Below are 23,100 nucleotides of genomic sequence, written 5' to 3'. Positions count from 1 at the left end.
CAAACTGCTGGCATGCATTTTTTAAAAGCGATGTAATATATATTTACTATAGATTTTGATCACTTGAATGGACAGCATTTCACTTCTGAGAAGACGCTCCGGTTCCTCACCGCACACAATCAATAGCGCAGAATTTGGAAGAATAGTACGGGCCCATTGCATTTGTGCAATTTTAATAAATAAATACTACATATGATTTATAAATAATGCAATTTGTTACTGTTTTCACATAATCAACTAAATATTATTGACTCATAAAAAAAAAACAGCATCATGTTGATTTGACCCCAAAAAAAAAAAAAAACAGCATCCTGATGATTGGATCCATTGGTTTTCAGCGTTTCAATTCCCTGATGACCTGGCCAAAAAAGAATAATAAATAAATAAATAAACAAAATTTAAATTCCCTGATGACTCTTGGACTTTGCCTCCAAACCGTGGTGTGTTAGAATTGCTTCTCTCAAAAGTACGTTTCAATAACATTTTTAAAACAGTAATTCCTGTGCATTACATGGAATTCTAAAAATGAGTTGTTTATTATATTCATCATAACTGATAAATGTGACTTGCTATGTACATTGCTTTGCCTAGCTAAGAGATGTGCGTGCACATATATCATTGAACTATTTATAACGTAGTTGATGAGTTTATTATTGTTATTTTCATGGTGGCAACATATTTTAAAAAATGAACCATGAAAACTTATTAATTTATTTAAAATCAAAATATAATAGCAGCACACATTAAAATTTCCACTAAATTAAAATGAAATTAAAGTCCTTAAATTTGTCTCCGTCCTAAGTAGTTGTTACTATTTTTTTGTGGGAGTTTGGTTTGTCATTTTTCACCGAAAATTATTTCCATATGAAGCAAAAATTTTTTTTTGAAGTATAATCAATCTAAAAGATAAAAAAAACATATAAATATGGAATTTTTTTAGAAAAAAGTCAATATATATACCTTTTTTTGGGTGCAAATGTGTGTGTATGTATATATATATATATATCTATAATTTTATCCTAACATGTAGTATATGTTCTATGTACACTCCTTCTGTTAAAAATACAAAATATTTTTTAGGAATTGAATATTAAAAAATGTAAAGTATTTTTAGTATTTCAATATATGATTAAGGTGTTTTTTTAAATATACTCTTAATAAATAAATTATTTTATATTTAATTTTAAGTGAAATGCTTCATTAAATAAAAATAAATATAAAAAAATAATATTAATATTGAAAGATATAAACTAATTGTTAGAATGAGATTCAGTAGAAATAATATATTTATGATCTGCCGGACAGATCCAAGGAACCAATACTTGATTAGTGTCACTTTCTTTGGTTTTGCATTGATATTAATTAATTCTTAGCAAATAAAAGAAACGAGGCAGGTTGACTTGCCATTGCCGTTGACCTACTCTTACATGCATCCCAAGACATGACAGTGTACTATAGCTCCACACGTGGAAGCTTTTTAAGTCATCATCACTAATCCTTACTCTTTAACTCAACTTAGGCCAATTTCTTAACTTCTCTTCATTACGTACAATACAACTATATCTTAATATATATATATATATATATATAACAATATAATTAAATTAACCCAGCTTCAAATTAATTAGATTCAATATTTCATTGATTATTTAAAATACATGCTAAACAAACATAATGGCAACCCATTAATCTCCAATATGGTTTTTCAAAACATGTTTTTCTTTAAAGGGAGGTGGGACACTATAATGTTGATGTACTCTCTCCAGCTGTTTTCATATATAGTGCCATTTTTTTACTGTAACTGTTTTTATTAGGAATAATTTCATTGAAGTCCCACATAAAGAAATTAATTACTATAAGATTTATTGACAATTGAACTAAATTGCATTGAGAACCTTGCAGTAATTAATTTTTTTATGTGGGACCTAACTGTAATTTTTTCTTTTTATAATTCTCTTTTTGAAATTCTAGAAAATATATATTATGCTTCCTCTAGTTTTAAATATAAGATCTAATTGAGGATTTTGTTTTCATCTTAAACATAGGACCTTAATTTTGTCTGTCTCATTCATTTAACATTTTCTCCAAATTACACTGACTAATTTCATGGTTTTTTTTTTTGCACTATTTTTATCTCTCACATTCAACATACCCTCATTAAAAGAAGGATTAAAAAATGACACATTTTTTACACAGTAATGGAAAGTAACTATCTTAACCAATTTTCTTAGGATTGGGGCAAGTAGTAAAATCTTTCTAAATATATACCTGATCAATGGTTTTTTTACCCAATCTCTAGTAAGTGATTTTCCCAATTCTTATTATTAATTAAGAGTTATATTTTGGAAAGAAAGAAAAGAAATTTAGATATAATTTTTTTTATTAATTTTAGTTAATTTAACAAGGGATAGTAAAACTTTTAAACTCTTAGATTTACTTCAATCATCGATTTAGTCTCTCATGCTTATTTTTTATCGAGTTGGTTATTATTGTTTAAAAACTAATATTGTTAAAATCTAGTAATTTGAATAATAAAATATTGAGTTGACAACAATGTAAATTAATGAAAAAGGTGTAATTATTTAAGCAGAAAACGAAGGAAGCAAACTTAGAATTTTGTTCATAATGTAATGTATAAAAAAATAAGTGAAGACTTAGAAGAACAATAAAAATAAGAAAAAAATAAAATGAGAAGAATATAAAAAAATAGATTTAATTTGTTTTCATTTAGCCACATATACATACCAAGTCAGCAAAGTAAATATTTTTCACATCATTGTAATTTGAGGGTCAATTTGTATATTTCAAAACCTAAAATAACTCTAACATATGTAATAGCTAAAAAAACTATTCTTTTTTTAAAAAATATAAGACATTTTTAACCAAATCTCACCCCCAATAAATTAGTTACCTACTTTCAAACTAACCATATCTTTTCATATTTATCCTTATTAAATACCCTATAATAAATATAAAACCATTATCAATAGGGGTACTTTTGAGAAAAAGGCAATAATTATATCTTGAAAAAAAAATATCTTATATTTTTTAATATTAAACACATTAAAAAATATCTTACATTTTTAAACGAAGAAAATATGAATTAAATTGATCAATAACATTAAAGTTGATGGGAAACTAAATTGATAATGAAAAAAAATTAAGAAACTTATAACGGTTGGATTTATGGACTACACCTTTAATTAGAAACCAGGTAATATATTGAAGGAAGAGAACACCGATTTTGGGACATGAACACTACGGATGAAGAGAACAAAAGTGAGGGTTTTCATTCACACAAGCAACCCTGGAACTGGGCCCCACACAAGCCATTTCATAAGCTCCCATCTACATATGCAATTTAAATATTTAATATATCTATGTACACGTGGCAGTGACCTTGTTTAATTTCTTTAAACAACATTGCATAAATTTTGGTAAAAAAAAAAAAAAAAAACAAGATTGCATAAATAGCCCCGAAACCACCGAGAATGTTCCCACTCCTCACAATTCTCTACCTTAATTCTCTTCTCACAGATTAAAGCCAAGGTATCATCATCATCATCCTAAAATATGCTTAATTCTCATTCACTTCTACCATAATTCAAATTCAAAACTGTTTCTCAAAGCCAACTTTTGTATGGTGTCGTTGCAGGTTCAATTTTGATTTGTTGACGACGATGAATATCATTTCGGCATCAGTTTGCAAAGTACAAGCTTCTGTGAATTTCCAAGGAGGACTGAGTGTGGACCCTTTCTTCCACCACCACCGTAAGGCCAAGGTGGTTGTCATCATGGGCGCCACCGGCTCCGGCAAGTCCAAGCTTGCCATAGACCTAGCCACTCACTTCGCTCCGGCGGAAATCGTCAACTCCGACAAAATGCAACTTTATCAAGGTCTCGATATTACCACCAACAAGGTCACCGAACAGGAGTGTCTTGGTGTTCCTCACCATCTGCTTAGCATAGCAGATCCCAACCACGACTTCACCGCCGCTGACTTCATCGCCCAAGCCTCCTCCGCCGTTGATTCCATCGTCGATAGACATTGCCTTCCCATCATCGCCGGTGGCTCCAACTCCTACATAGAAGCCTTAGTGAACCACCACCAAAACAGGTACCAGTGTTGCTTCCTCTGGGTCGACGTGTCAATCCCGGTTCTCCACTCCTTCCTGTCGGACCGGGTTGATCGGATGGTAGACGCCGGTCTGGTTGACGAGGTCCGGCTAATGTTTAACCCTCTGGCTACTGATTACACAAAAGGGATTAGAAAAGCAATCGGGCTTCCAGAGTTGGACGAGTTTCTGAGAGCAGAGGCGGAGGCGACGGCGGACGAGAAGACGAAGAAGAGGCTTCTAGAAGCCGCCATTTCTAGGATGAGGATAAACAACTGTCGGCTGGCGAGCCGTCAGCTGCAGAAGATTCATAGGCTTCACGGCTTGTGGAAGAGGAATATGCATCGGCTTGATGCGACGGAGGTGTTCATCAAAAAAAGTAACGGAGAGGAATCAATGGAGGTGTGGGAGAATCAAGTGGTGAAGAAGAGCCGAAGAATCATTCATAAGTTCTTGTACGAGGAAAGCCATAATGTTCCGGCAGCGGTGCCGTCCAAGACGGTGATGAATATGCCGCCGCCACCTTCTCTGGTGGCGATGGCCACCGCAACTCATTAGAGTGGTGGGAGGTCCAGAGAATGTAGAGAAAGGTCACTAACTCATCACCATTGACACATGCTTCCGATGATGCGGATAAAAATATATATATATATATATATATATATTTATATACATATGGCATGAGTTTCAGGATTAAGGTCTAATGTGTCCTTCTCTAATATTTTTTATAATATTCTAATATCTCAATTTTATTTTTCATTTTTTTATCATTGACTTCTACATATAATAAGAGACATTTGGATATCTTGATATTCTAAAATAGTAAAAATTTGTATTTTTTTGATTTTTAAAAGAAAAATATCACAAATACATCTTTTTAATTTTGAAAAATTATAAAAAATATAAATTTTTATCATTTTGGGACATTAAGATATTTAAATGTCTCTTATTTTATGTAGAAATTAATGATCCAAAAAAAAATGAAAACGAAATTGGAACATTAGAGCATTACAAGAGACATTAAAGAAGGGCACATTAGAGGCTCCTAATCCTGAGTTTCGAGCTAGGGGTCTCTAATGTGCCCTTCTCTAATGCTCCTTGTAATGCCCCAATATTCCAATTTTATTTTTTTATTCTTTTTGAATTATTAACTTCTACATATAATAAGAGACATTTGGATATCTTGATATCTCAAAATGATAAAAATATGTATTTTTTTATGATTTTTTAAAGAAAAATATCAAAAATACATCCTTTTATGGATTAAATTTTTGCTCTTGTTGTTTGTGGAATCCATATAGGGTTATTGTTAAATTCCTGTTTGTTTTCTCTGTATAAGCTTTTGGCGCCGTTATATATATCAATTTTATAGCTCAAAGTGATTCCCAGATTACATTACTTGGTTCGTGTTTGTGTTTTCTAGTATTGCAGCAAAAGCAACAATTCATCATTTCCCACCCATCATCACATATAATTTTAAGATTCTTTATATTCAGTATCCTCAAATCTTCATTTTTTTTATATATTATTTTTGAAAAAAAAAAGATTTAGTTGTTGACTTGTAGTGTGAGATTTCATTAAATAATATAGATGTTATTGTCAAAGATTTTTCATTTAAAATCTTGACTCATATATATATATATATATATATGTGGATATGATTCAATCTATCGAATTAATAGTTGAGACCTAATATAATGTTGAGAAAATATAATTATTGGTTCTTATATTTTTAGCATATTTTGGTATTAGTTTTTATATTTTTTTATTACTCCAAGTCCCTGAAGTTTTTTTTATCTGTCTACAACATTAATTTCTATATTTTAAAATATGATAACAATTAATTGTGGCTAATGTGTACATGAATTATAGGGTTAATGAGTAAATACGACCCTAAACGCTTGCTCAAAAATCGCCTAAGACCTTAAACTCTTAAAATGTGCAGAGTAAATCTTAAACTTTTAAATTAGTAGTAAAATAAACTCTAACTGTTAACTTTTTTAACGTCATTACTATTTATACTGATACTATTCACCATAGGCCCCGTTAATGTTGATTTGTCATTTTGAATTATAACATTTTGAACCCTGAACTATTATGTTAATAGCGTTATGGATCCCGAATTTTGAAATTTTGAGCAAATTACTCTCACCATTTATATATAGAACATTGACTGTTATGAAGACTAAATTAGCCTCAACATAGTTCACCACGGTCAATGCATCATTGGTCGTGACAAATGACCTATAATTTTGTAAAATGATATTTTTTACCTCTTTTTTTGCAATGTTTTTCAAGCGATAAGTATTTATTGCTATCGTATACTCTATAACTCTAATTGAGACTTATTTTAAATAATATTTATTTATTTAATGGTGAAAACTTGAGATCCTATTTGAAAAGACTTTTAAATATTAGACAATTTTAATTAATCAATTAATTTGAGCTTTAAATTCGTTGATGAAATTATCAACTTTCGCATCCATTATGTGTAAAATCCTACTATACTTAAACTTCTTTTCAAATAGTATCCCAAATTTTCACCATTAAATAAATAAACATTATTTAAAATAAGATTAAATTAGAGTTATAGAGTATACGAAAATATGAGATATTAATCGTTTGAAAAATATTACAAAAAAAGGGGCAAAAAATGTGATTTCATAAAATTATAGATTGTTCGCCACAGCCAATAATACATTCACCGTGGCGAAACCATGTTGAGGGTAATTTAATCTACATAATAGTCAACATTTTATACATAAACAGTAGAGGTAATTTGCTCAAAATTTTAAAGTTTAAGATTTAAAATGCCACTAACATAATAGTTCAAGGTTTAAAAAGCTACTAATATAATAGTTTAGGGTCTGTGACGTTAATTTAAAATGACACGTTAGCATTAACTGGGGCCTATGGTGAACAATACTTGTGTGAACAGTAATGGCATTAAAAAATTAACAGTTAGAGTTTATTTTTTCACTAATTTAAAATTTTAAGGTTTATTTTGTATATTTTAAGAGTTTAAGATCTTAGATGATTTTTGAGCAAGAGTTCAGAGTTCTATTTACTTATTAACCCTAAATTATATTACTTCTTGTATTGACTAGTTAAAATTATAATAATTAATTGTATAAAAAATGAGTAGAATGCAAAACAAAAAAGCAAGACATTTAAATCAAAATTATTCTTAAACGTGCAATGAATAAAGCTTCAAGAAGAAGAAGAAAACAAAACAGTTAGGGAAAACAAGAAAAATGGTTAATGGCTATTTTGCTAATATAATGTCCAACATATCATAATTTTACCAAATAAAGTTATGTGCACATCAACAAATTTAATTTTGCTAGTGAAGATAATGGCTAACATTGCAAACAAATAAAACTTAAACGATTTGGAGCAATAAAAAAATAATATAAGGACTATTATTAAAACACGCTAAAAGTATAAAGGAAATAATATTTATATTTTTCCAATAATTTTTAGGAACCAATTGGTACTGAAAAGAAAATAAAATAAAATTCACGTATATTTATCTATTTACAACAAAAACAAGAAAAAAAGCAAATAACATACACCAAAAACATTTTTATAAATGGTGTTATGATTATTCAAACTAAACATATATTATATATACATTACAAAAAAAGAGTAAATTAGTGACCAAAATTTCCATTTAGATAAATTTCATCACTAAATTATTTTCATCAGTAATTCACTGTTTTTTTAAGTACTATATATAGATAGTGATGAGTTAAGAATAGAGATGAAGTGTTTATGACTTTGCCTAAACTCCATCTCTCTTCAATTATATGAATTACAGGGCGGCCAAGGAAATCCCATATAAGGAATATGCATTGAAAATGGAAATAAATGGACTGAAAGGTAATCTATACCTTCATCGATAGTTCAGTCTTCTTCATCCCAATATGATTCCATTAAATAGATATAACATACCTTGCCTTTATACCTCCACTCACTTACACTACCTTAATTAATTAAAATCCTTTATATATAAAGGACCCAGAAAATTATAAATTTAACTTACTTATTGTGGTCTCAAGCTAGCTTATTGAGCATTTACTTTAATAAATTCTTAATTTTTAATTAATCTATTATATTTGGCTTGAAGAATGAGGGAAATTCGTCCCATAATTGAAAAAGTAAATTAAAGTTAATGCCACGTATATTTATAATTGCGAGTGTGGTCGAAATCACCTTTAGTGAATGAAGTGGTGTTGTCTTAGCTTTGCATATTCCTCTATTTATATATAAATACAAAATTTTAAAAAAGAGTATTATCTCAAAGGTATATAGAATATATCAGCCCCCAAGTTTGCAAGTTTGTATTATTATTTTTTTAAAAAAAGTGAAGTATCTGTTCTTTTATCAGATATTTAACAACTATTATGTGATGGAGATTTAATGTATATAGTTTATGTCACTTAGCTTATTTTTCTGTATGATTGGTAAAATATAATTATCATGTCCATCTTTGAGTTCCTTTTCCATGACAGATAAACTTGTAAATAGAGGCTATTCAATTAATTCACACAATGTGAATATATAAATAAAATAAATTATTGTTAAAGATTGTCGGTAGCACCAGCAGTGTAGACGCAAACGACGAACGACGAGCTGCTTGAGTTGTGCCCGGAAAGACACTGTCCTTAAGAACTATTCCGGCATACCGGGATGACGGACTGGCAGTTCCCAAGATTAAACAAACACTTCCTGTGGAGTAAGGAATCAGAACAACAGAAACCAAAAATGATCTCAGATGAACAAAGTAGCAGAAGCTAGAAGGAGGAGAGAATTGCCCCGAAAACTCAGGCGGCTGGCAAGTTGCTTTGTCTGCACCTATGGCTATATATAGCTTGAAGATGGAGACATGAATGTTGGCTCATAATCACCGGATTAAAGTTTTGGTTACACTCTCATAAATCACGTTTAAACACCCATCTGAGGGATTATGCAGATGTAAAACACATTTAAGCTTTTGTTTGGAAACGTTGGTAGACAAATACGTTTAAGACATTAACTCACAAAATCAGTTTTCAAAAGTAGTTTAATGCCAAAAAAATTGCCAAGGCTTCAAATTCAAATGTAAACAGCAAAATTTAATGTTTTTTTGGGTAAGCTAAAAATGATTATTTATTTAATTATTTTGTAAAAACAATATAGTAAAAGGAACCCATTGCCTTTTGAACTTACACGCAGGGGGGGCAAATCAGCTGATTTCAACTACAATTGCCCTGAGTTGGCCTGTCTCATGTGCGCGAGCCCATTTCTTCTCCAAGCCTATTTTACTAGCCTACTTCATTCCTTAGTATTTATACACTAGGAGAGTCCTTCATTTAGTCAATGTAGGACTTTTGACATACACACACACACACACTTTTGACACACACACAACAATCCCCTACATATGTCAAAAGGATCTATGTTCATCTGAGTTATTCACACAGAGGATAATCACTTCGTATTTGGTGTTTGTCGACTTGAACCAAACCTAGACTAATAAAACTTAGTACACAAAAAAGTTGGTGTAACTTTGTTATTGAATCAATAGATCTTGAGGGCGTACTAGAGGTCTTATTAATTGGATTATACCCCCATAATCTCTACTGCTAACGATAATTTTGCTTGTTATCGGCCATGCGCGTACCTAGTTTTAACAAATGCTCTAGAGATTTTGCCACGATCTCATAGGATCTACCCCACTCCACATTTATATAGGTGTTTTCATTAAGTGTATATGCAATGAATACACTATCCATAAGAACTATGAAAATATTAAGAGCTTTCGCTCAGCCTCCATTCAATGCATTCTAGCACTTTCTCAAGTCATAGGAAGGGATAAAAATACAGTGCCAATAGAACTAACAGGTGACTTGTTCTTACTCATTGAACCTTCTTCATAGGATCTCCAATCATAAAGGTTGGGTTGCCATCACTGTTAATTTCAAACAGGCTTAAGTCTCATTCCCTTGAACGTTTCAATAATAAATTTCTTCTCCAAGGCCTTAGTTCATAGATCCGCCAGATTTAGCTTTGATCTTACATAATCGATTGAGATGACCCCATCTTTGAGCAGCTGTCTTATAATATTATGTCTCAATTGAATATATCTATTTTTGCCATTGAAGGTCTTATTTTTAGCCGTTGCCATTGCAGACTGGTTATTACAATATAATGACACTGATGGTGTAGACTTTTCACCTATTAGAATACTCGTTAAGAAATTTTTCAACCACTCAGCTTTAATTCCAGCTAGCTCCATGGCAATAAACTAAGAATCCCTTGAGGATTTTGTGTTGATTGTCTATTTTGCAGACTTCTAGGTTATTGCATCACCACCAAGAGCGAATATATAACCACTAGTGGATTTTATCTCTTCTAAATCTGAAATCCAGTTAACATCACTGTTTCCTTCCAACACAGTGGAATCCACTATACAATATACCATAATTCATGGTACCTCTCAAATATATCAAGACTCTCACCAGAGCCTCTTAGTGTTTACTACTTGGACAGTGGGTATATCTGCTCAATCTGCCTACAGCATAAGCTATATCAGGCCTAGTAAGATTCATTAAATGCAACAGACTCCCAATAATTTGTGTATACTCAATTTGAGCAACTGGGTCACTTTTATGCTTTTTTAATTGCACACTCGAATCATAAGGAGTACTTAGAGGAGCATTTTCAATATGTCCAAACTTTTTGAGAATTTTCTCAACATAATGTTCTTGGGAAAGCAAAACCCCATTTTCATTCCTTATGATTTTTACACCCAAGATTACCTTGGCTTCACCCATATCTTTCATATTAAAATTTCAAAAAAGAAAATTTTTTATTTCATTAACAACACACATACTAAAGCCAAAAATTACCATGTCATTCACATACAAGCATATAATCACATCATTATTCACAAGCTTTCTATAAACACACATTTCTACTTCAACAATAGAAAATCTACTAATTGTCAAAACTTGATCAAGTTTCTCATGCCATTGCTTAGGCGCTTGTTTTAAGCCATATAGAGACTTGACAAGTTTACAAACTTTGTTTTCTTGCCTAGGAATCACACATCCCTCAGGTTGTATCATGTAAATTTCTTCTTTCAAATCACCATTTAAAAATGCAGTTTTAACATCCATTTGGTGAACAAAAAGCTTGTAAATTAAAGCCAAAGCAATAAGAACTCTTATAGAAGAGATTCTAGTCACAGGAGAAAATGTGTCAAAATAATTTATATTTTCTTTTTGAGTAAAACCCTTAGCCACAAGCCTTGCTTTATATTTATCAATTGAACCGTTTGGAAAATATTTTTTTTTAAAATCCATTTACACCTAATAGCCTTAGCTCCTTAGGGCAAATCTGCTAAAATCTAAGTTTTATTTTTCCTTAAAAAATCAATTTTAATTTCAATTGCTTCTTTTCAAAATTTGGCATCAAGAGAAGAAATAGCTTCATAAAAATTTAATGGTTTATCTTGCACTAAATAAGTGCAAAAATCATCTCCAAAACTCGTTTCTTTTCTTTTCCTTTTACTTCTCCTTAAAACCAAATCCCCATTTAAATTTTGTTCAAATTCTGAATTCTCAACAGGTTTAGAATCATGCTCAATTTTCAAGGGAAAAATATGTTCAAAAAATTCAGCATCCTTAGTCTCTACAATTGTGTTTTGGTTTAAAATATTACTTTTTAAAACTAAAAAGTGATAAGCTATACTTTGTTTAGCATACCCAATAAACTTACAATCAGAAGTTTTAGAATTAATTTTTCTCTTTCTAGGATTTGGTAATAAAATTTTTACAAGATACCCCCACACTTTTGAATATTTTAAATTTGGGGTAAACCCTTTCTATAACTCATAAGGTGTTTTCTTTATTTTTTTTATGAGGTATCCTATTTTGTAAAAAATATGCAGACAAAATAGCTTCACCCCACAAGTTATCAGGCGTAGAAGAACTCATAAGCAAAGCATTCATCATTTCTTTTAATATTCTATTTTTTCTTTCTGCAACATTATTAGACTTGGGAAAATAAGGAGGTGTTATCTCATGTATAATTCCTTCTTTTTCACAAAAATCATTTAACAAAACACATTCTTCACCTCTATCAGATATAACTCTTTTAATCTTTTGTTTAACTGATTATTAACCTCTTCTTTATATAAAATAAATTTTCAAAAGCCTCATCTTTGTTTCTTAACAAGTATACCTTATTATATCTTGAAACATCATCAATAAAAGTGATATAATATTTTTCACCACCTCTAGTCATGTTTTGTTTTAAATCACCTAAATCAGTATGAATTAAAGACAACAATTCAGATTCTCTTTGACTAGAAAGTGATTTTTTTACTTTATTTAGTTTCTGTACATACTTCACATTTTTCAAAATTATTGTTTTTAATTTTAGAAAGTAGTCTAAGTTGTCACATCTTGTTTATATAACCTTTACTAGTGTGACCTAGCCTAACATGCCACAAATCCAAGGAATCAACTATATAAATAGGCACATACTCAGAATATTCAGTCTTATTCATTTCATCAACATTTAAAACAAATAGTCCTTGATTACAATACCCTTTTCTCACAAATACATTATTTTTTATCATTACAATCTTGTCAGATTCAAATGACACTTTGACCCCAGCTTTCCTTGAAAGAGCAACTGACACTAAGTTTGCTCTAACTTCAGGCACATGTAGAACATCATTCAGAGCCAGAGTCTTTCCTGATGTGAGCTTTAAGACCACTTTCCCTTTTCCTTGAACTTTAGTAGTTTGGGAATCAGCAAGGTAAACATAGTCTTCCCCTTCCTTTACAGGATCATAGGAGGTAAACATCTCTTGGCTAGCACATATGTGCTTGGCAGGCCTGGAGTCTACCACCTATTTCTTCACATCAGAAATTAAGAGAACTTGTGATACCACTACAGCAATGATATCATCATCACTGTCACCATCTCGTTGTACCAAATTTACATTTAGTTTTCGAGGCTTATCACGGTTCGCTCTCTTCCTACATTGTGCTATATAGCGTCTTGGTTTACCACATACAAAATAGTCTCCTTTCTTTTTAAATGAGGGGTTAGAAGCATTGGGTTTGTAATCAAATTTTTTATTCTTTTTGTCTTTGGTTTTAGGGTTATACCTCTTATTGTGAGGTTTTGTCTCCACTAAGTTGGCTTTGGATGTCATCTCTTTGGCTCGAGTTGCATGTATTTCCTTGCGGTTGGTGTCTTTGATGATGATGTGAGTGATCAGGTTAGTCAAGGATAGCTGCTTCTATTTATGTTTTAGCTACTGTTTGTAATCATTCCATGATTTTAAAAGCTTCTTAATCAGGATCCCAGCAACGAACTCATATGAAAGGTTGATGTTTTCAACATGAAGCTCCTCTAACAGCTTATGATATTCATTAATTTGCTCCTTCACATCTTTATTTTCGATCATCTCCCATTTGTAATAGTTTCTCACAATGAACTTTTATTTACCGACATCCTTAGTAGTGTATTTTGTGACCAAAGACTCCCATATCTTATAAGCTTCCTTGTAGACACAGTAGATATTGAACAAATCATTAGATAAAGTGCTAATAATAGTGTGTCGGCATACCTTGTTTGCATGAGTTCATGCAACTCTCTGGGCTTGATTAGTATCAGCAGGAGGCTCGGATTAAGCAAGAGCAGCGGCCACACCATGCATGTCAAGAATAGTGAAGACTCATTCCTGCTAGCATTTGAAGTTCTTGCTGTTAAAGACTTCTATCCTTAATATTTCTGGGAATGGCCTCGATAGGGGGATGGTAGCAGCAGCAAGGACGTATACTAATCTCTAGCCGAACCATCGAGTACACCTTCAAGAATGGCATTCTCAGCATTATTGGTTGCTATTTGGTTGGATAGTTCTTAAGATTATTGGCGGCACCGGCAATGTATACGCGAACGATGAATGACGAGTTGCTTGAGTCGTGCCCGGAAGGACACTATCCTTAAGAACTATTCTGGCATACCAGGACGACGGATCAGTAGTTCCCAGGATTAAACAAGCCTTTCCTGCGGAGTAAGGAACTAGAATAACAGAAACTAAAAATAATCTCAGATGAATAAAGCAGCAGAAGCTAGAGGGAGGAGAGAATTGCCCCAAAAACTCAAGAGGCTGGTGAGTTGCTCTGTCCGTGCCCATGGCTATACATAGCCTGAAGATGGAGACATGAACGTTGGCTCATAATCATCGGATTAAAGCTTCGGTTACACTCTCATAAATCATGTTTAAACACCTGTTTGGGGAATTATGCAGATGTAAAATACATTTAAGCTTTTGTCTGGAAACATTGGCAGACAAATATGTTTAAGACATTAACTCATAAAATTAGTTTTTAGAAGTGGTTTAATGCCAAAAAAACTGCCAAGGCTTCAAATTCAAATGTAAACAGTAAAATTTGAGGTTTTTCAGGTAAATTAAAAATGATTATTTATTTAATTATTTTGTAAAAATAATTTGGTAAAAGAAACCCATTGCCTCTTAAACTTGTGCGCAGGGGGCGAATCGGCTGATTTCAACTGCAATTGTCCTGAGTTGGCCTGTCTCATGTGTGCAAGCCTACTTCTTCTCCAAGCCCATTTTACTAGTCCACTTCATTCCTTAGTATTTATATACCAGGAGAGTCCTTCATTTAGTCAATGTGAAACTTTTGACACACACACACACACTCTTTTGACACACACACGACAAAGATAAATTACTGTTATCATCTTTGAAAGAAAATTTTTCAGTTACAATTTGAATAAGCAAAGAGAGATAAATATAGTGGCAGGTTCTATTAGATATTTTTAATTATTTAATTTAATGATAAGATGTTATTGATTTTTGAATATTGAAATTTATATATAATTTTATATTGATATTTTAATATATAATTAAATAATTGAAACATATGATGAGGTCCTTATGTTATAGTTGAGAAGTGTAGGTTTAGATTTTTCACTTAGTCAAATTAATTCGTATAATATAATTTAATAACATATTATAATTAGGTTATAAAATAAATCATAGATTAAGTAGAGCATATGTGTCTCTGTGTGTGTGTGTGTGTTTTTTTTTTCTTCCCTTTTGTGCCTTCCTAACTAATGATATATGTATTCTTAGTCATATCGTTGTATCCTTCATTAGTAATAAGAACCCTTGGTAGATCAATTTCATATAGTTATCTCACTGAGTTAAATCTAAACATTGTGAATTGATCTAATTGAAGAATTTTTTTTAATTTTTTTTGTATCCATATATACTTGAACTTGAGATCTTGTATTTAAGTACTTGATAGATTAATTTTATTGTATCCCTTGTGTGTGATTTGAAATTATTGTGAAATTAGTATACTGCATATGCCTTAATTCATCTGTAAGCATAGTAAGAGGTATATTTTATAAAGGGGTAAAGTAGTAAATCTAGCCATGTACTATTTTTTCAATAGCATTTGGTAGCCTAAACTATCAAATGATGTGAAATAAATCCTCAATTTTAAAAAATAGAGTATCCAGTAGCCCACCGTTAAATTTAGTTGGCAGATGTTATGTAGGGCCTACAATGAGATGTGTCACTCTATGCATACTATGCATCAGCATGTGTAAAGGCACAAATTTAGCCACGAACTATTTTTCAAGGAGCACTTAGTAGCCTATACTGTAAAAATAGATCATCTAAAACCTTTCTATCTATTTTGACCAAACATCATTTATTTTTAGACTTATGACACCCATAATGTGTTAATCTCTCTAATCTTCTTGCCTTCATTCTTAGTTTCAGCTTGAGAAGAAGAGGTTTAAAGAGTTTTTATTTAAAGACACTTACACGGACAATGCCAATGAAATAGAAGCTTGATTTTACTGCGTGTGGGAAAAGCTTGATTCTAACTTAATTTAGCCATAAATTATTTCTTCTACTTTATTGGTGTTGTTTTTGTGAATGTCTTCATATAAGAACTCTTTGAACCTTATTTAAAATAAATAATAAATCCTTATTCTAATGAACGAATATCCTTCTTTAAATATCTATAATGGATAATCCTGATATCTTAGATAAATGCTAATTATCCTAATTAACCATTATCTCATATTCCATCATTTCTTCCTTGCTTAAAGAACTCGCCTCCCAATGAGTTAAAATTGAGGTATGAATTAGTCAGGGAGGGATGGGTGGGATAAAATTTTATCCAAGTGCATAGATTTAGAAATCCTTTCCAATAAGTGAGGTAGCAATGAACTGTATCATGTATGTGGAGGACAACATTGATTATTTAGAATATATGGGAAACCTTTCTAGCAGATAAGATACTGTTGAAGCTTCCTGTTAAGTGATAGGACATTTTTGGCAAGTGTAGCTTGTAGGTGAGGTGAATATGTACTAAGACAAGGTTGGTTATAGCTGATCACAACTTGAGAAAGTGTCATTTGTATAGGAAGTAGAGGAGCCTTTATTGGATTTTTGATGTAGCTTGTAGTGGTAAAGATGCTGGAATGGATAGATCACTCTCATGATTAGGCTCCACAAGGGATACTATAAACTCTTCTGAATTTAACATTGGAGTCTTAACCTCTTCCTCCTTAATTGCTTGTTTTTACTGATTTTGTGATTCTAAAATTTGTTGGAAACTCCTTTTTATTTTTTTCAATTAGATATGCTCCTTGAATTTGACATTCCAAGTTAGCATTGCAGTGTTTGACCTCAGCTATTCACCTTTCAAATTCAGCATCAAATCTCTCATCCTCAACCATCTTCCTTTTATATTTAGCTCTATGACGTGCTTCATAATCATCCTACTGGTTGTATGCATACTAGTAATTGTGTTGATTTTTAATAGTTTTCTACTAATAGCCTTCATGATATTATAGATGTTGAACAAGTTGAGGTAGGGTGCCATAATAATTTCAGCATTCCCTACATGGGCATTCACATTAATATCTCGGATAAAATTCAAAATATATTGGAGGAAAAGGTGAGAAAGTCAATTACTAGATTATGTGTCTTATTCAATGCAATTTGTAGCAAAGTCATAGATCTTGAGATATTAGATGACTTTCAAAATAATGTTATTATTACCTTATGTTAACTTGAAATGTATTTTGTTCCATCATTTTTTGACATAATGGTACACTTAATTATACATTTGGTGAGAGAAATCAAGTTGTGCGGCCCCATCTATTTGCATTGGATGAATATGTTTGAGCAGTACATGTAAATTCTTAAAGGGTATGTGAAGAATCCTTATTGTCCAGAGGCCTTTACTGTTGAAAGATATATTGCTGAGGAGGTTGTTGAGTTTTGTATCAATTATTCATCAAAAGTAAAATCCATTGGAGTTCCTGAGACTCACCATAAGGGTATGAGAATTGAAAGGCAAGGGACACGAGGGATGAAAGTAAACCCCATGACACGCAAGGAAGTGAAACAAGCATATCTATACATCTTGAACAACACCAATGAAGTTCAGGATTACTTAATTAAACATCAAGAGGAATTAAAGGTTCATAATCCTAAAAAGACTGAGAAATGGTTGCTAAATAAGCACAACAAACATTTCCTACTCTAGTTTAGGGCAAAGGTAAAGGAGAATCATGGAAAGTCCAATGTTTTTAATACATTAAAATGGTTAGCTAATGGTCCTAACTTTAATGTCAAAACTTGGAGTAGATATGACATTAGTGGGTATTCATTCTATACAAAAGATCAAGATGACAACAGCATCATGCAAAATAATGGGGTGATGGTAATAGTTGAAGCAACATATTTTTCTAGTTCGAAAGATAAAAATCCAACATTAGCATCAAGATCATACTTTGGAGTCACTGATGAAATATGAGAAGTTGACTACTTTCAATTTAAGGTGGCCATTTTCAAGTGTAGGTAGGTTGGTAGGAAATATGTTCAAACAGACAAGTTGGGTTTTTACTTTGATTGACCTTAATAAGACCAATCATAATGATGAACCTTTTATTATGACTACTCATGCAAGACAAGTTTTTCATGTCACTGATCCAACAGATAAATCTACGATTCTATTGAGAAAAAGTCTCCTTACTCATGGTGAAAATGATAAATCAAGTTTGATATTAATGAGGTTCTACCTTTTATGACAGCCTAGCCTGTGTTAGATGTTGAAGATGAAGAAGATAATGTATATGATGTGAGAACTGATCATGATGAAGGTTTATGAGAGGATTAAAATACAGTTATAATAGTAATTAATATTATAGTGTTAGAATAGTATTTTCTTTTTTTATGTTTTTATTTTTACAATAATTTAGTTAACTTTATTACATTATACTAACCTTTTTATCTTATTTGTTTTAGGAGTAATATAGGGAATGTATCAAGGATTTGCATTGATGAAGACAAGCCTAAAAAAAGTAGAAGAGGAACCACACGACTTACTAAGTTGGCCCAAATTGATGTAAAGATTTACCTTAATTTTGATAAGATAGGCAAGCCAACTAATAAGAAAAAAGAAAATCTTTTTAAAATTTATGTCGGATTTGTAGCACATCAAAAGGTTAGCATCCTGGAGGATATATGGATAATGTAAAAGAAAGTGAAAAAAATGAAGTTTGGAACACTATATAGGTACATTTCTAATTGTTAGTAAATTCATCTATGCTTTTTAAAGTTATTATTTTCATATCATATCTATTTTTTATTGTATTGAATTATCAATTGTTACTAAATTCATTATTGGTATTTGTTATTTTACAGATTATTTATGACATACCTGATACTTTCAAGCACAAGTGGCTTTCATATGTTGTGAGCTGATGGAGGAATTTCAAATCCAAACTTACTAGAAATTACGTGTTTCCCAAGGTGGATATTAAAAATGAAGATGGTAGTGACAATGATACCAACAAACAATAACCATGGGATAAGTATCCTTTCATTGATTATAAGATATGGATAAAATTTGTCAAAAATAGATATGATCCCAAATCTTTGGTAAGTGAAAGAAAAATTGATATTTAATTATTATTATTAAATTTTTATTTTTAATAAAAACTTCTTATTGTGTCTTTTAATAGAAAAAAAAGTAAAAAGGGTCAAGAGCATCACAAGAAAAACCCATACAATTATACCATGTCTCAAGAAGGATATTAATATATTTATGATATAATGCTTTAGGAGAAGTGGGAAGTTAAAAAACAAGCAGTAGGGGTTAATAATATTAGAGATATTTTCCCTCAATCTCTTATTAGTTGTACTGAAACGTGGAAGAGAGGGCAAATGAATAAAAGGGAGAGTTTATTACTATTGAAGCTAGAGAAGTGGTAGTAAAGATTGTAAAAATTTTAATAGTTAACATCCAGAGTATAAGATTTAAATATACTAATTGTATTGGTTGCTTGCATGTTCTAGGATTCTCTTACAGAAGCAGCCTCTTAAGGGAAGATCCTGTAAAACGTATAGTTGCACACAAAAAATTGTATAACTAAATATAGTCCACCACTAGTAGTTACAAGATAATCAAGTAAAGATCATTGTTAAAGTGGTCATAGATGCTAATGCTCCTTTGTTATTTCCTACTGAGGAGGTGCAAACAGTAAGACAAGCTCAACAGACTTTTATTATTTGGTTGAGAAGGCTTGTTCAACAAGTTACTGAAGAGGTATGAAAACTTTATAATTTTGAATATTTCTTAATTAAAATGGTAGATATTTCTAATTTTGGTTATATATTAATTAGGAACTTTAACAATCAAAAGTAAGTGAGGACATTGTTGGGAAGGATATTACTTTTCAAGTCATCAAAAATGATATTAATGCTCTCGTTATTATGGAGTGGTTTGATGTATCAATAATATGAGTTTTTATCATGTAAATTTTATTTTTATTTTTAATTTAATATTTAATTTTTTTGTTTATTGTTAATATTTTTTTATTATCAAAGGTTCTTCCACAAAATGTGCATCAAACTTGATGTCAGTCATTATTATGGATTCTTATCCCCACTCTTAACATTAGTTGGGAAATCAAATCAAAAAATATCTTATATTGAAAGTGTGATGAATAAGCTAAAGAAGAGGTGTTTTTTTTATACCAATTATTGAAAGGTATCAAACATCCTATTCAGCTCTCCATTTATAAAATATTTACATAATTATGTGGTATTAATACAACCTAATATTTTATAGTAATCATTGGATGCTTTTTATCATTTGTCCCTATAAAAATATTATGTCTTGGTTCTGTTCATTATAATTGGAAGTAAGCGACAATATAAAGTCATTGTTTGAATGATAAGTTTTTTAAATAATTATTTTGTGATATTATTAGCATCTTTTTAATATATTCTAAGTGTATATATTTAAAAAATAGATCTTTACATCATTATTGGAGGATGGGGGATATAGTTGACAAGAAAAAAAATGACATCAAATGGGTGCGTATACAAGTAAGTATTTTAAATTATTTCCCAAATTAGAATGAGGATTATAATATTAATTTGATTAATTGAATTAATTTTAATTTTTTTAACAATGCTCTTGACAACCAGGAAATGTAGAGTATGGTTATTACGTGATGATTTTCATGTATGAAATCATCACTCAAGGTATTACCCACTCATTTAAGAAGGTAATAATTTGTTAAAAATAATTTATATTTTATATTTTACCCTATACTTGAATTAATATGCATGTATATATTTTTATTGGTATGCAGCATTTTAATAGGTTAGAGTCATTTTCTAAACAAGAGCTGAGACATATACGGAATATGTGGTCTACTTACTTTTTTAGAATTGATAAGTTAGAGTAGATAATTAGATAGATGCTTGTATTAGATATGTAAAAATTTTAATGGATATGTTTGTCTCTTAAGCTGCTATTTATGTCTAAATGCAGGCTTTTATAAGTAAGGGATTTAAAGTACCAAATACACTCTTTAAAAAAAAAAAAGGACACAGATTGTGACAGTTGTTTGTAAAACTGTGGTTAAATATAACTTTTCACGATAGGTTTTACCAAAGTTGTGACGAAAAGTAACACTTTTTGCAACAGTTGTGTACATAATTGTCGCAAAAAATTAAACTTTTCACCACAGTTTTGTACACAACTATCACGAAAAGTTCACAATGATTTTCTTTTTCCACATAGCTTTTTACGACAGTTGTTATTATAACTGTTGCAAAAAATTTATATTTTTCTAAACAGTCTTTCATTTGATTGTTGCAAAATGTGTAAACTTACAACTACATCCGTTTCTACTACATCGCTTCTTGTGTCGTGAAAGGAGGTTTTCAACTGTTGCGAAATATGCTTTTTGCACTAGTGAAACTATTATTCAATAATACTCAAAAGCTAAATACAAATGAAAAACTTAACTCTATTTATAGAGCTCTTAAAATAATAAAAAAATTAAATTCAAATATCAAATCCTAAATCTAAATTTAATATTAAAGTACTGATATCTAAAATAAAAATAAAATAAATAATAAATCCTTATTCTAATAGACAAATATCCCTATTTAAATATTCCTAATGAATAATTCTAATAACTTAGATAAATCTTAATTATTCCTTATCTCATAGTTCATCAGTGCTATTACAAATACAAATCTGACCAATGCCTAGAGCATCATCTTGCAAAAACTTCCTCAAATCATTGGGTGAATTTCTTTTTTAATTGTAAGAAATTCTAAGCAAGTGCATGAATTTCTTAGAAATTATAAATTAGTCCGGCAAGTTCAGCTTGTCAATCAAAACTCACTATTGTGTCTATTTCTAACTTGCTGTTGTGTTTATTTCCCTATAAAACCATTTTCCTTCGAATGTGTGGAGCTCATTTATTCATTTTGGAATAAAGTTTAACTTGTTATTTGGCCATTATCAGTTTTTGCTTGAATTGAATAGCCAAAAATTAAATGTTTTTTTTGCGAAAATAGGAAATTTTTTGAATAAAAACCTTAATTACTCGCAATAGCTGTGGTCTTTGTTCATATAATTGCAGTTATTAATGATTTTCCTACTTAATTCCTATCGTTCTATTTATTTTTCATATTTTTTTGATTGGGATCAACTCATTACAAATAATTTCTAGAACGATATTAATTATAAGAGTTAGATGATAAATTACATCTAAACTAGAAATTCAAAAGTGTTGAGGATCTTAAATTTATTTTTAATATAATGTTTTCTTTTAATTTTTTAAAACAGTATAATATAACTCTTATCGTTAACCAAAACTAATTTTGATGTTACTTGACCAAAAAAATACCAAAAAAGATATAAAAGATTAAGAAATTATAAAAAAGGACCCATCAATGACAAACAATGACAAAAAAGTTATAAAAAAGGATGAAGAAAATTTTCATAGTCCTTCCATGTAATTTTGAGATCTTTTATATAATTTTTTTTGTTAACTAACAGTTAAAATTAACATCTTTTAATGGTAGGATCATATTACATCATTTTTAAAATTTAAAGGAGAACATTACACTAAAAAAAAAATGTAGGATCTTCATTAAACTCTCTTAAACCTATAATTTAGATGTTGGTCTTCTATTTAACCCTAATTATAGTTAAAAATGTACGAATAATGTTTTGAACACTTTGGCCTTGATCAATGATTGGGTTTAATAAATGGGATGCTTGATGGGAAATAAAGGTTAAAGAAGCCGAGTTCGTGGATTTCAACTATAGGGTATACCTTACTTTGTACAGAGTTGAAATCGAATATTTATGTGTTCTGAATTATTAGATCTAAAATCAAAAAGGGAAAAGAAAAAGAAAAATCGGCAAACCCAAAAAAAAAAAATGAAATGAAATGAAATGATTTTATTGTGCCTCATGTCTAAATGATACCAAATTTACACTTTTTGCCTAATAAGAATAAACATGGGTATAACGGTATATAGAATATATAGTTCTTCGTGAATTCGAAATGGGATAAAACGGCGGCCGCAAGCAAACTGAAAGACTGCGGA

The 23,100-nt window shown here is 30.5% G+C and overlaps 1 protein-coding gene across 1 annotated transcript; it reads left to right on the top strand.

The window, feature by feature from the left end:
- Nucleotides 1–3,502: 3,502 nt before the first annotated feature.
- Nucleotides 3,503–4,874, top strand: LOC129293825 (adenylate isopentenyltransferase 5, chloroplastic-like). The gene is made up of 2 exons (XM_054931939.1): nucleotides 3,503–3,549; nucleotides 3,656–4,874. The coding sequence occupies exon 2, from the start codon at nucleotides 3,681–3,683 to the stop codon at nucleotides 4,671–4,673; it is 993 nt and encodes a 330-aa protein (XP_054787914.1). The 5' UTR covers nucleotides 3,503–3,549; nucleotides 3,656–3,680; the 3' UTR covers nucleotides 4,674–4,874.
- Nucleotides 4,875–23,100: the final 18,226 nt, after the last annotated feature.

This window comes from Prosopis cineraria, unplaced genomic scaffold (assembly GCF_029017545.1).
Source record: "Prosopis cineraria cultivar Desert tree isolate PC_DT_omini unplaced genomic scaffold, ASM2901754v1 PC14, whole genome shotgun sequence".
Taxonomy (NCBI): domain Eukaryota; kingdom Viridiplantae; phylum Streptophyta; class Magnoliopsida; order Fabales; family Fabaceae; genus Prosopis; species Prosopis cineraria.
This window is presented reverse-complemented; position numbering and strand designations above follow the sequence as displayed.